Source organism: Chaetodon auriga, chromosome 2 (assembly GCF_051107435.1).
Source record: "Chaetodon auriga isolate fChaAug3 chromosome 2, fChaAug3.hap1, whole genome shotgun sequence".
Lineage (NCBI taxonomy): Eukaryota > Metazoa > Chordata > Actinopteri > Chaetodontiformes > Chaetodontidae > Chaetodon > Chaetodon auriga.
Window position 1 is genome coordinate 18,197,414 of NC_135075.1, and position 15,045 is coordinate 18,212,458.

Consider the following 15,045-nt stretch of genomic DNA (forward strand, 5'->3'; position numbering starts at 1 on the left):
TAAATATGTGAGTACGTCTTCCAGCACTGCTAATTGTGATCAACAACAAAATGAACAAAATGAGTACTTTTTTTTTTTGTTTTACATGTGTGAAAACACTGCCAAACAAGATTCAAAATGTGGAAGTCGCAGTATGATTGCACAACGGTAACCCTCTTTTGTCTCCCTTCACTCAGTGGTACCCATCCCCCCCGTCCTCCATCTGTCTTGGCTGTCTGCATCTGCAGCACCGGCTGCTACAAGGCCTGGCTCAGGTGTCGCCTCCCAGGCGACAGGTAAAGTGCTGTGATTAGTTGTGCTCCAGGAACAATAGGTGAGGAGGCTGTTTCTGTGGCTCTGGGGCAGGTGTGTGCAGCAACGACTAAAAACATGACCCTGAGGGGGGGGGGGGGGGGGGGGGGGGGGTCTGGTGTGTTTTCTTGCTTTTTCCAATCTATACTGCCTCAGCTCACCTCAGCTCAGCTCCATCCCTCTGACTCCCCTCTGTATTTTTTAACCCCTCACAGAGATTTCATTAGATGGTGCACATATTAAAAGTGTTGACCTGGTGCCGATCGGCTGCAGGGATGTCGTAGTTCTCCGCCCTCAGGTTAGAGGCAGCAACAATGTAGTCCATGTGGAAGTTACTGTCGTCATCCTGTGCCAGATGACATGTTACACATACATCAGTCATTCAATATAAAGCTTGATACACAAGAACAAAATACATCAATGTCTGTATCCAAGTCCATGCCAAGTGACATTCCCGGGGATGTGATGCCTGCTTTGAGCTTTGAAGGCTTTGTTGCTGTGTCACTTAAATCACATGACTTGGTCACCCCATCAGAATGAGATGGAAATCAGATTTCTGTTGTGATGGACACGGCCAGTGAGGTCATGCCTCTGCTGCTGCGGCTCTACAAAGGCTGGGAAGGCGACTGTCGCTCAGGGATGGCTTCAGGGGCCGTGAGGAAGCTCCTGGCCGGCAACCTGATGCATCTGAAACCCTCCTACACACATTCCATCTCCCCACAGCATGACCGGGGCACGTAGGGATACAAATGAAGAGAAGGGGGAGCACGGTAGTTTGGGGATCTCATTCTTATTTGAGATGACACTCGATATGCACCTGACTTACCTCATACACCTTCATTACTGCTTCTCCTGAATCACTGAATGCTTTACCAGAACCTCACTGAAGCTGCCTGAGAGTCATTTTCCATAGCTTCTCCAAATTCTTCCTACACTCACCTCTGCAGCCACAGCAACTGCACCCTGTCTGGCTTGTAAATAGCTTTTGTTGAGCCTGGAGTACCCTGTGCCTGAAGTAAAGGTAAAGAAGATAAAGAACAATGCTTGTATAGACATAAGAATTTTAATTATCCTCTCATTATTCCCCAGGAAGTCACTGGAGGATCAATAGGTCAACAGGAATGGAATATAATATTCAGAAATATGTTTTCATTAGTGTTTAATTAAAAATCACTGTGTTTTTGTTAACTCAGAATGAGCTCTACCATAGCCCAGAATGGACAAACTTAACACTGGCTCTAAGGAGGGCCTTTTGCGCTCTTTGCATTTTTAGCAGCCACTGTAGGAAAGGGTGAGGTGAAGTGTATTCAGCTGGTTGCAGTTGACAACCTCATCACTACAAGCCACTAAATCCTACACACAGGACCTTCAATTTGGTGATAGTTATGCAATGAGTAATTGCCCAGGTTGCTCTGATTGGCCCACTGTGTTCAAAAACGGTTTTCATGATGGACAAGTCAAGTCAATCCAAGAACAATCTTGAGTTTGGACATAGTTGGGAACTACAGAGAGCACTCCTTAACACAATACCCTCTCTTCAGAAGGAATGACCCTGCTGAAACCTCCTGATAAAGGTGCTTCCAGCCAAGGTGCTACAAAAGAAAAACTGTTCAATTTCTAAACTTCACATTCAGGTGGAACACATCAGAATCTATCCTGGTTACAGACCAATGGACTAACTTTTTACTGTCTTGCAGAAAACTGATGTGACATGAGTGTGGTGGTTTGGAAGAACTCGTTTGTGTTTTGTGGAGAGGTGTTGGGCTGTGTTTTCCTGTGCTTCCTTTTTTGGCAGAGGCTGGGCGTGGCTTTCTAGGTGGCAGGGAGCTGGCTCCTTCTCAGCTGGAACTCATCTTAATCAGCACAGTATAAAGACTGGACTGCTGAAGACTCATTGTCACATTGTTTCTGCTACTCAGGGATATTGTCGGCCAGCTACCAGTGTTTTCTAGTGTCTGTCCCCAGTGTTAATCCTTTGTGTCTCTTTTGTTTTTCTTGGATCAATGAGTTCACTTACACCAATCTCTAGCCCCAGTGCCTCTGCCACCATGCCACCCAGCCTCGTGCCTCCACCTGCTTCTAGCCTCCAACCCTCTACGACCACCACCTTGCTGCACCTGTGCCTCCATTGCCACATGCCCAACATGCAAGTCCTCACTCCACCTGAGTGCCATGCGCTCAGCGTACCTTTGAACTGTGTGCCTGCGTGCCTCACCATCTGTTCCCTGGACCTCCCTGATACAAGCGTCCACCTTGTGCATTCAAATAAATTCCCTTTTACCCTAATTCTCTGTCTGCGTGTCTGCTATTGAGTCCAATTCTTACCTGAAACGCAACAATGAGACTTTTCTAGTGTTATGTTTTGTGGCCATGCTCCCCAGTGTGTCACATTCATTACTACAGGAGAATTTCTTGGCAATAAGTCTGAATGCACAATAGATGTGGTACAGAGGGAAATCTACCTCCCAGCGTACCACTTCAAAGACACAGTCCACACGGTTGTGAACAGTTTGTCTCTGTCCCGAGTTGTTGAATACAGTGCAAATGGCCAAAAACATGCTAATGCAGTTCTCTCACAGACCCATATGGAAAAAAAAACGTGTTCCACATGAACTGGCTGACTGAAGTTCTCCTTTTTGCTATTTTTACAAACAGGACGTAAACTTCTAAAATATATTATCTTAGGCCCAAGGTGTTTTAACAGTGAACGCAGAACACAAGCAAGCTCTGTTTCGTGAATGCTGATGAATAGCACATATTCGGGTCACCGAGGACCCAAAGATGAGGAAAAAAAAGACATATTCTGAAAGCGCCCATAGATTGAGTGCAGCTCCCTGCTAACACACAGCCGCCAGTCTGTCTGTGGCTGCTGCAGAGTGTGCAGCAGAGGTCTCAGTGCACTCTTGCCTTACCTTCTCAAAGTCGATGGGGTACATCTGAATGGAGGAGCTTTTCAGAGATGCCAAGTTTCCTTTCAATTCCTCAAGTCGGGCTTTTTCTGGTGCAAAGACACAGAGAGTAAAGCAAAGAAACTCTGGCAAAAAATGAGGTAAGAACCTAAAACATCAGCCAGTGACTCACCGGCATCATCGCTTTCCCTTTCTCTGTCCTCCTCCATCTCCTCGTCAGTGAGATGAATCTTCACAGAGGACCTGGGAGTGAAAGACGGTACTTCTACATTCTCTAGGAGTTTTCTGATAGAGGCGAAGTCTTTTGTCCCCTTGATTCCGTAGATCTGCCCGTAGAGATTAGCTGCTGCCACCACATACTCCATATGTGTCGTCTAAAACACAGAATGAAAACATAAACCGTTAATTTATACTGAAATCTTTATATTCACATCTATACTATATAAAAATACACTGAATATACTGTGCTGCCGTTCTTTTATGCATAGCTTTGTCTTCGTTAGGCAAAAAGGGTACAACACTGTCCAATTCACTGATTGGTAGAGTTGCAATCACTGCTGGCTGAGACTCACAATGCATGAATACAACCATCTAGAAACTATAGAAGAATTGGAGAAGATTATTATCTGCCTTCCATTGTCCATACGCAGGTTAAGTGGCAGTCACAGCTCAGATAAGGATCCAGTATATGGTCAGAGTGAGGACGAGCCTCCATCAGACCAGATAAAGGAGGAATGTGAGCGGTCATCACCAAACGCTGTGGCATTTTTCAGTCCTCCCTGTCCACTGTTTCAGGGTGCATGTCAGGGTGACTGCATGAGGAATTGGGCCAGACACTACTCACACTGCTGGGGTCAAAGGTCAGCGGGTGAGGGCATCTCTTGGATCCAGACCAGAAGGGTAGACCAGTAGTAGTCTCCTAAAGAGAAGCAGAAGAAAATCCTGTTATCACGATGATCAGCAGTTGAAAAAATATGATTTACTTCAGAGTCCCTTTTACATACAATAGATTATTTTGTAGACCGACATAGCTCACTGCAGCACTTCATAATGCAACAGAGACATATATGTTCTACGTTTAAACGCCATTCTTTAAAAAGAATGATTCCAAATTGACACATAGTATCAATGTACTACTTGATAAAACATCACTTTGTCCTTTAGTGACACAGCAGGAGGCCTCAGACCTTCCCATGGCAGAGCCAGACTAATACTGTTATCAGTTGTGTGCTGACAACACAATTTGTATGTCTGATAAAGGAACAAAGGGGCTGAGAGCTTTGATGTTCCCAAATGGTCCATATGCTGAGAAAGGGTGAGTCTCCTTCAGGCAGTGCCAGTTCTCACTGCAGGGGTGCTTTCTACAGCGGCCAAAAGGCATCGACAATGTCCTCCTTTTCACAATCTGGATTCAGGCGGCTTAAAGGCAGAAATGGTGTCAATAATGCTTTATCCTTAAAAAGGTTCAGGATGACGATCGGGGAAGGTGTCTCTTTGCTCTGACTATGATTTAATGCCCATCATGTCTCCTACTAATACGCAGAGGATTAAAGGGGTATGAGAGAAGGGATTGTCTGCGACTTTTGATGAGGAGACGTGGGAGCATGTTTGGAGTTACGCCAAAAAGATCTGCACTCAAAAGCAGTTTAGATGTACACACAGAATACATATTTCCTCCAATCACAGACATTCTTTTAACTCCTCACTTTCTCCTCTATGTCTCAAATCAAACTTAACTAGGTACATTAACCCACTGCCTATGATCATGTCACAAATAACAGGAGTACTGGTCTGAAACACTCTGAGCAGTTCTTGTTTATTTTATTATTATTGTGTGAGTGGAAAAAATAGAAAATGCAATGAATTACTATTTTAAAAAAGGGTTCATACCACTTAGTTTAAGAAATGATATGGTGTACTTATGGCCCAGATCAGACTAATCAAAACTGTTATAACCAGAGTCTCTAGGTCCGGTTCCTTTCTTAATAAACCATAGATGGACTTTGAGGGGTTATGTTATGTTAAAATGTTCTCCAATCCATAAAAAGAGAACATGTTGTGCAAACTGTAAAGCCCTTTTTTTTTTTTTAGCCCATTTGCAATTTGTAGTATATATCAAAAATAGTGAAAAATGCACCAGCCACATTGTCTGAAAATAAAAAAAAAAACCAAATGGTATCAAATTTATGAAGCACAAAAGATCAGTAAATCATCACTGACCTCGGTGATTAAGTAATGATAATACATTGCCTTCATCTAACTGACTCTTCATCGACAAGTGATTTTCTGCAGGCTTTGCCTGCAATAACTATATTAGCAGGCAATGAGACACTCACTGTAATAAAAGCAATGAATGGGCTACAGGACACACACAGCAGATGCACTGTAAGTATGCACATCATCTGCTTGCATTCATAATATGAGGCCTTTAATCTGTACAGTGGCCAGTCTCACAGTGTTTTTCTTTCTTCTATACTGACTTGAACCATGTGTGGTAACATCAGTGTTGGACCAAGATGCTCCCATAACGTCTTTGGTTCAGATCCATCCATTGTTCCACGCATCAAAGTTTAAACACACATTCAGAACCGCGCTCGCTTCCATGTGGAGGCTCACACCCAACAAACTAGCTGTTATGCTGAATGCGTGGTCATTTGTCATGCTTGTGTACGCGTATTTGTCAGCTTGGTTTGTGACCGTTAACCGATGTTAGCTGTCTTATCATAGTTCCTCAGACTGCTCGTGGTCAAAACTGACTTTCCAAGAGGACAATGAACACATAACTCTCTTATAGGTAACTAGGACAAAGAGAACTACGGGAGAAAAAAGAGAAGCAAAACATTACAACAACTTTACATAACTGCCACAGAGTTTCACTATGCTGTGCTGTGAGAGTACGGCTGAACAAAATGTCATGACATTCTCTGGATTTGGCTTAAATGCTAATTGTTACATATGAGAACTGGCTCATTTAATACCAAAAGCTGTGTTTTTCTCAGGAGTCAGATGGGGAATTTAGTGCCCTATGATAAATATTTAAGCAGACACGGATTTAAGAAAACCATTCTCAGTCAGAGGAATTTCTATAACCCTGCAGAGACCCTGCAGTGAGGGTAGAAGCCAGTTGCTGGACCAGGATTTGGGGTTAGTGAGGGTCTGTTTGGGTTGATACTGATCCATGCCCCCCCAGGTGTGACAGCAACATGTGACATCATTCTGTCTGCATGCTTCACCAGATTACAAACCCTCAGAGCCGCTCAGAGATATTTATCAGCAGCGGCTTTCAGTGGTTTAGGTTTCAGAGGAGGGTAATAGTGGCCTCTGTGCCCAGGGAAAGTATACTGCATTACTACATGAAGAGAAATGTAAAAAATGAAACACTGACTGGCATTCCTTTTGTGCTACTGCCACATTGCAGCGTTCAATGATTGGTATCAAAGGGTTTTGCATACACAACAGTGCCCCTCTGTGTCCATAAGCATAAATTACAGCTGTACAGTGCTCATCTTTAGGGAGAGATGTCATTTGTCATGTGGTGTGATCTTACATGATCAGGAGGGAAACAGTGCGTCAGCTGGCGGATATCGTTGTTATAGTGAGTCTCCCATTTGCATCGTGCCCAGCTCACGCAGTCCTCCCAGCTCATCGGACGCTGTCCTCCAGCTTTCATATCCTCCAGGCTGCTCCACACCTCCCCAAGAACCTCCAGGGCCTCAGCGTCTCCATGGCCGAGAGTTCGCTCTATAAACCCGACATCTCTACAGGAAACGGTGCAGCAGTTTCATTTGATTTAATGACACACACAGAGCATACAAGAAGGTGATAATCATGAGATGTAAAGAAAGACAAGACAGGACAAGCATCACTGTTTAACATGTTCTCAAGTCTAACTTCCGGAATAAAAGCTTCGACTTGCTAGACTTGGAGGAACAGAAAAAAGGGAAAATCTTCATGGAAAAATATTTTCCTCTATGAAGCACAGAGGAGAATGACTAAACAAATTAGGGTGTAGTCTTGTTGGTGACTCAGAGGGGATTCCTTTGATGCTTGCCTGTGGACTAATAGCAAGAAAAGGAAGTGTTAAGTACGCTTGTAGTGTTTCGGTCAACTCCACACCACACGCCTGGACAGTTCTTGTGCCATTATCATGTGCCAGCTCACCGTGCATGGTCTTGCACCACAAAAACAAAAGGGATCTGCCTCCTCTGCGTGCAGTTACACCTAAACATGTCTAAACAGGAACATTTTGAGTCATAGATCTGCACAGAGCTGCATGGGTGGAAGGATAACACAACAAAATGTGACTGTTTTTTTCCATAACCTCATTAACCAAGAATTTACTGGACTGTGACTTGTAGCTGACCTGCCTCGTGAAAATGTCCAGGACGGTTTTTCATGAAGAGGCACTTGAAGGACGTGGTTATTAGAGTATTCTTGAACACATTAAAGATGCTCCTATTTCCAATTTATGCCCTAGTCACGAGTTTCACCTCTGCTTAAAGACGCACAAAAGAGTGTAAGTACTTCGCAATGAAGTGGGATTATATCAAATATCACCAAAACAAACAGAGAGACATCTCAAAACATGGCGGGATTAGGAGGGATCTGAAGCTCAGAGCTCAGACAGAGTTTGGGCTGGAGGCTCAGATCTGTCACTGACGTGCTGCCACATTATAATTCGGTCAGTGCTGTTTGTAAGCTCAGTGCTTTTAAGCCTCCCAACATTGTTTGAGGTGTTGTTCGAAACATAACAAACTCGGGAGATTCACAAATCATCTAAATCTTAAAGCTCAAATGAATATGAATATTACCAGTACAGTCCCAGACAAAGCCCTCTGACGTGATAAAGAACTTTTTCTGCATTCATTTAATCTCTTTTTCCAGTCAGTAGATGCCTCTAAACCAGAAAGCCTCTAATTAGTTGAGAGACTTTAACTGTTATCACTGTTAGAGCTGCTGTGAAAGATACATTGCAGACTGCAGCCTTGGCAAGACAGACTGTTTATGTAATTTTTACTCTGGGTTTACTGCTAAAAGCCAACCACATGTTTTCCTGTTTATAAAACAAAATAATGAGCTTGGACCACTTCATTAGCTTTTGTAGGCTTGCTGGAATGCTTTGCAAGAGAGCGCACAAGCATTGTAAAATGAGAGAGCAGCGGCCATTAAGCGCCTGCAGACTGGCAGTGGATCGGTGAGCGTAATTCTCATGTTTGTTGGAGGCGAACGCTTGTTGTGGAAAAAGGTGACATCACATGAGGATGGCGTCATATCTTACCTCTGGAAGAGATTCACGTTTTCGGGTGTTTGCTTGAACTGTCCTTCAAACTGGTCTCTGGCCCACTAAAAGAATTGTAATGATTAGAGATTAGTGTCGAGGAAACCCAGTTAAAATGGATGGTAAAGCTGCTCAACATCAGCATGTTAGCATCGCCCTAAAGAGCAGGTTAGCTTGCCCAGTTTAGCATTTAGCTCAACTGTGAGCTAATAATTACATCCCCACACAACCGCTAACATGGCTCGACTCTTTTTAACACTTGACGTAAGATCTATTTCATGTCTCTGCTCATTCAGTGCAGGTTTTGAAGCTAAACTCTGTCAATGAATTTCTGTAACTCAAACACAAAGCTTGATTGGGCTTAATTAGAAGTCCCATTGTACCTGCAGGGTGTGCTCAATGCGGTGAGGGAAGTTCTTGAGAGTGCACAGTGGGATGGCTTTCTTTGAATCTGATTTGACCGGCCCATAAGAGTCTGTCAAACCAGGCACCACCACCAGAGTGTGACCCTTGCTTCCTAGAGTTCCTCCCTCCAGCATCGGCTTCTGGTGTTCAACGCAACGCTTATCGAGATATGCTCCTGGGCAGCAAAAAGAGGGATTGAAAATTCACTCCACAAGCTTTTGTAGTCAAATATTTTCTCTAAATGTGCTGGTATCATTACTGTGGTCATGAGAACTTGATATTAGTGATGAAGTAAAGTCCCTCACTGGCTTCCACAGTATCAAGGGCTGCAGCCACTCCATCAAGACCCTTGAAGAAGTTGTAGTCATACACTCCTTCGCTGTCAGGGTCCACACGGTTCTGGTGAGCGGTGATGTTCATCTGTGGGTTCATCTGTCGGACCGCTTTGGCAGCAACGTCCGATTTTGGTTTCTGTTAGAGGACAAGTGAGCAAATGGTGTGACTGGGAGATCATGCCTGTGAGCGATATACACTAAATCTGACGCAAGCGACGGTGATGTTATTTTACACAAAATCAATATCCAGATTTGTTATTGGATCTTTCTGTGAAACTGAATAAACACCTAAAGAAGAGACTTTTGGTCTTTCATAATTCAAACAGCTTGCTGTACTGTCAAGACACTATATTCTGTGTCTCACTGCTCTTCTATTATATAACAGCAGCACCAGCACATTTCTCACCAGACTTTCAGAGCACTTTTTTTGCCAACATGCCCTCTAACTGCGCTCAACTATGTGTTACGTAAGTTGTTTAGACACTGGTCGTTGTTTACTCAGACATGAGCGATCAACTGTCTGGCATACTCCTAAAGTAAACTGCAAAACAAAACAGCCACAAATCACAGAACTTGGCAGCTGTGTGTAATCTGACACGAGCAACCTCAGACCGTCACAATACCTCCACCCCCCCAACCTGTCCCATTAGTGAAGCCCTCTGACCCCTCCACTTAACCAGGTCACACAAGGACCAGTGAGCCACGGCGGCACGTGAGCAGTGGTGGAATGCAACTAAGTACATTTACTAAAGTATGTGTACTTAAGTACAAATGTGAGGTACTTGTACTTCGCTTGAGCATTTCCATTTTCACTGTATACATCTACTCCACTACATCTCAGAGGCAAAAAAAAAAACAAAAAAAAAAAAACCTTTTTGCTGCACAACATTTGTCTGACAGCTTTAGTTACTAATTACTTTTCAGATTTTCATACCCTTCCTGTTCAGTGAAAACCACATATCTCCAAATTTGGTGATTTTTCTGATAAACTGAAGGATTAAGTGTTCCTCTATGGATTGAGAAAATACTCCTACTTCTTCAGATAAATAAATTATTTCAAACCCCTTCTGAGATTAGCTGGAAAATGCACAAAGCTGAGAAAAGGGCTGTTTTCTGAGCTCATGAACAGAGATACGTGGTTCTCACATTACAACAAGGCTACAAACATGATGATCTTCTAGAGTGTGATGCATTGCTGTAGGTTAAACTATTATATAAAGTAGTTACATGTACAGCAGTAAAATGCAACATGCACATTAATGCAGCAGTAATATTAACCCAAAAACATCAGAAATGATAGAATAACACTGACAGCGACCATTTTACTACATAATGAGTGCTTTTACTTTTGATACGTTCATTACAATTAGTAGATAATACTCACATACTTTTACTTAAGTAAGGTTCTGAATGCAGGACTTTTAGTGGATCATTTTCAAAGTGTAGGATTTGTAATTTTACTGAAGGATGTGAGTACTTCTTCCATGACTGCACATGAGATTCTTAACCACCTACAGGTGGTACTGTGTGTTTTCTCACCCCAATATCCTGAGACCTGAACAGGAACTGCCGGTTCAAGTTGGATTTTTCAATGAAGTCCATGTCCGTTACAGTGACATGTCCTCCTTCTCCAGCACCGAGTCCAATCAGGGCAAAGTTCTTAAGAAGCTCACAGCCAATAGCACCAGCCCCCACCTTGAAAAATGACAAGACAGACTGTGTCAGACTAAATGTAAATTAGCTCATGCAATGCAAGTGATTGTCATCAAATTAAATCTATGTTTTACAGTAAAAAAAGAGAATGTCTTTTACAATGTCATAGAAAAGTATTCATCTATTGTTGCATATAACTTGTTTTGCTTCCTGATACACTGCATGCAGATTTTACGGTGATAGAACAAACACGTGCATGCGCTCTCTCTCTCAAACAGCCAGTAAACAACAGCAAAAACAACACTTTTAAAGGAAACAGAGAAAGGGCTTGGCACTGCTGAACAGTCCCTGCACACCGAGAGGTCAACGCTGGCAGGAAATGCCACCTGAATCGCAGCCATTTCCTGCATGTGTCATCATTAACACCAGACAAGATCAAAGGAAATCACAGATGGAGCTCCTGGTTTACAGTGCAGAGTGTGCCCCCTGCTGGACAAATACCAAACCTGCCCTCACCAGGAAATACTTCTGCCTCTCAAGCTTCTCCTGGAACGCTGACCCAAACACAGCAATCTGTCCATCGTACCTCATGCGTTTCTGTGAAAGGGGAAAACAAAAATGACTGATTTTACATACAAAGTCTGATTGAATGTTCCCGATCGCTAGAACTATTCAAATGAAAAAAATCTCTCAACATACAGCTGACCGGGAGCACTCTGCCAGTTCATCCTCCTCTTCGGGGAGGCACTCCAGTGCATCGAAATATAGCCACTGCTGAAGAGGCGTAAATTTCCCACTACATGCCTGCAGGAACATTACAGAGTGCACAGTGCAAAAACACAGTCAGCTACAAGCACCACCACCGTGCTGTAAGTGCTAAGCTATGTATAATTAATATGTACAGTGTAACAACAGTGGTGTTCTGCTCCATCAAAAGCTGAAAGATGAAGCGAATGTTAGGGGCATCAACCTCACCTTAATAACTTCTTGAGCTGCAATGCCTCCAATGAACGCATTCACAGGAGCCAAGTCGCCCTGAGCTGTGTAGGACAGTTTCCTCACAGCAGCTTCATCCAACTCCAGCTGTGCGACTGTATTCAGCTCTCTCACCATGTCAAGCAGGGCATCTGCATCTGCCTGCATGGGATGAATCAAGATGTGACAAGTCAGTTAACTTGTTTCACTTACTCTATTTTTTGCTTCCAGCTTGTTCTGTGACTGAATACGGGCCGCAGCGTCCTGTAACCTTCACTGACCTGAGAGTGAGGAAGAGGGAGTCGCTGTTCTTTCTTCACAAAGCTATGGAGGGCTTGGAAAGCCAAATGCAGGGTGTGGTTCGTCGATATTTTTCCATAATCGCTCGTTATCACCAGCTCATGGTCCAATAGGGCCTCACGGAGTGGTTTCTGTGTTGCAGTCATCTTATTAACAAAGGGTGCACTTTCTCAAAAGCAAAAATTGGCAAAGCTAAAACAAAGTGTTGATACTCACAAAATTCATCTTGAAGAGCTGTTTAACCTCAGTCACTATTCCACCTCGCTCATACTCAGAAAAGGCTGAAGTGTCACCAATGCTGAAGGAGTATGGGCCTGGTAATAAAACACATAAAGACAAATTCTCATCACAGCTATCAAACTGTACCGGGATGCTCCGCGGAGAGGCTGAAAATGTTGAGTGGTATGCAGACGGCTGCAGCATGGCTCACAGACGCACTGTGGGGCAAAGTGGCACTAACCACGGACTTTGATCTCCACAGGGCCCATGCTGTTGAGCTCCGTCATGCCCCGGACTTCAGAGAAGGAAACTTTGCAGCCATCTGAAAACTCATGTCTCCGGTCATCTGTGCAGAGCACTACGCCAGACTTGTCCTGAAATAAAATAAAATCTGAAATAAATATTCAAGCAATAATGCTCAGGTAAGCTTCTTTTGCACACTTGTAGGAAACCTAAAAATCTAAAATCTAAAAAACAAAAACTATGATATGGCAGCAACGTAAAACAAATGGAGGCCAGTACCTTAGAGATTCCTTGGATCATCGCTGATGCAGGATTCTCTCCATCCCCATCCAAGACCACAAACTCCTCCCCGAAGTCACAGAACAACTGGCTGCAAAACAACCGTAAGAGTTTCACCTCTTTCTTCCACACTTCATTAAGTATGTTCAATAAGCCCACTTACCCACACAGTCCTTTGGTGTCTGCTACAATGAAACTGATTCCCTGTGAATGGCAGAGCTCACCAATGCGCTTCTGATCATCCAGTGAGGAGTCAGTGAGGACCACCACCTGAGTAACGACGGTATCAGTACCAAACAGAAATCAGAGACAGACACAGAAGCTGATCGTTTAGATACGTAATCAACATGAATCCTCTCTGCACCTCGTGGCACTGCAGTGACGTACCTGGAATTGCAGAAGCAGGTTGTCATGCAGTGGTCCAGTGTGCGCCGACACCCGCACACGTGGGTTCAGGTCGGACAGCTGTTGCAGGGAACACGTGGCTCGGTTCTGCCCAAGATGAGACGTCTTCAGGAAAAACTGGTGCGAAAATGAAATTTGAATGAATGAATAGCAGCTACTTATGATCCTTTCATGGTAATGATGTGCTGCAGAAGGGGAGGGGGTGGGGAGTAAATATGCTTAATAGTGAAAGTAAGATGACTTCCTTTGCAAAAGCAGTTTACAATCTGCAGCACACTTCATTCATAATTATCTGCTTTTTCACATGTAAGACCAGAGATATTAACCTTTACAATGAGCAATATGTTAAACTGACACAATTATTTTATTACTTATGTAGTGATTGAAGAAAGATTTAAAAAGTTAATCATTAAGGCCTTTTTTTATGATGTGATAATGTTTTATCATTATCATAATATCATCTCAAATCTGACAACACTTAAATGACATGGTAATAGTAATACTATTCATAGTTGAAAATAAAAAAAAAAAAAAAAATCATAAATCACTGTAACGGGATAATTACACTTGAATTACACCGTTTGACAAGTTGGTCTTCCTCAAACAGGAAGTTGGTTGGTTTAACGTTGACCTTAAATGAAATCGGACGCACACATCTCCTAAAATTTGTATTTATGTATATCATTTGAACAGTACCTGAGAGGACAGGTCGGCCCACGCTGTCTGCCCTTCATCCTGGACTGTGACGGACTTCACTCCGGACAAAACCACATTCTTGGCTATTTCTGCTCCAAGACCACGCATACCTGCAATGAGGACGCTGGCTGTGCCCATGCGATGCATGGCGTCATGACCCAGAACATACCTGTGCAAGTGAAAGGACAGGTGAAGGTGTGGGACAGCCATGAGCACAGTTAAACGGACCCTTCGTCAGTATGTGGAGTACTTACAGCTGCCTGGAGTAGAATCTTTCATCGATTCCACCGATTTCCGACATGATGCACTTGCAGATGACAGTCTTAAACAACAGATGACCGGTTTGAAGTGAGGAATCAGCAGGACTGACACCCTCCAACAACCACCGAACAGGTCAAAACACGAACAGAAAGTGAATCCGGCGTGACAGACGATGAGAGGACAGTTTAGAATAAAGTATTTCACTTTCGTTTTACAGGATTCTTGCAAGGTTTGTAGCTGCGCCAAGGCGCACTGTCAGGTCTGGCCACTAGAGGGCGACTCAGGACTGTGAATCCACTTGTGAACCACACGCTGCTGCTGACAAACTCTTCATCATAACAATCCCTGTTATTTGAACGTGGGTTGGAAGGTAGAAGAGGAAGAACTGCGAGTCACCCTTAAACTGAACTTTATTGATTGGCTCATTGTGGAAACTCCCTGTAGATCTAATTTGAAATAAATGTGATTTTCTGGTGTTTAAAAACCACTTTGCAGATATTCATGAGAACTGGTCTTGAATGATAACTTAAAGTCCCCTTCCACTCAAAAATGTATTTCTCTACTCTTACTTTTTCACAGCCACTTGCTGAAGAGGTGAAGCTAATGTAATCGCATATCGATTAATGTATGAAGTAACTGTGAAGCTTGAGCTAATCACATGAAGTCATTATGTGTCATTAGTTCAAAGAGGGAAAGGGACTAGATGTTTAGATGTTTAGGCATTTTTTACCTTGTCAATTGAACTTTTTTGTGAGCAAACACCATATAACATTAAATTATTATTCATCACAGAGTA

General features: G+C 43.3%; 1 protein-coding gene across 1 annotated transcript in view; it reads right to left on the reverse strand.

The window, feature by feature from the left end:
* The window catches only part of uba7 (ubiquitin-like modifier activating enzyme 7), a 34,133-nt gene extending 19,621 nt beyond the window's left edge, over positions 1–14,512 (reverse strand). Inside the window, exons 1-20 of the mRNA XM_076741809.1 lie at positions 14,243–14,512; positions 13,989–14,157; positions 13,275–13,409; positions 13,051–13,157; positions 12,888–12,978; positions 12,607–12,739; positions 12,363–12,460; positions 12,128–12,277; positions 11,847–12,008; positions 11,571–11,675; positions 11,388–11,468; positions 10,758–10,913; positions 9,189–9,354; positions 8,862–9,058; positions 8,479–8,543; positions 6,748–6,958; positions 4,045–4,119; positions 3,373–3,574; positions 3,204–3,289; positions 545–637 (exon numbers count right to left, since the gene is read on the reverse strand). Coding sequence (XP_076597924.1) covers positions 545–637; positions 3,204–3,289; positions 3,373–3,574; positions 4,045–4,119; positions 6,748–6,958; positions 8,479–8,543; positions 8,862–9,058; positions 9,189–9,354; positions 10,758–10,913; positions 11,388–11,468; positions 11,571–11,675; positions 11,847–12,008; positions 12,128–12,277; positions 12,363–12,460; positions 12,607–12,739; positions 12,888–12,978; positions 13,051–13,157; positions 13,275–13,409; positions 13,989–14,157; positions 14,243–14,289 — 2,529 coding nt within the window. The 5' untranslated portion in view covers positions 14,290–14,512. The remainder of the gene's footprint in view (positions 1–544; positions 638–3,203; positions 3,290–3,372; positions 3,575–4,044; positions 4,120–6,747; positions 6,959–8,478; positions 8,544–8,861; positions 9,059–9,188; positions 9,355–10,757; positions 10,914–11,387; positions 11,469–11,570; positions 11,676–11,846; positions 12,009–12,127; positions 12,278–12,362; positions 12,461–12,606; positions 12,740–12,887; positions 12,979–13,050; positions 13,158–13,274; positions 13,410–13,988; positions 14,158–14,242) is intronic.
* Between the last annotated feature and the right edge of the window lie 533 nt (positions 14,513–15,045).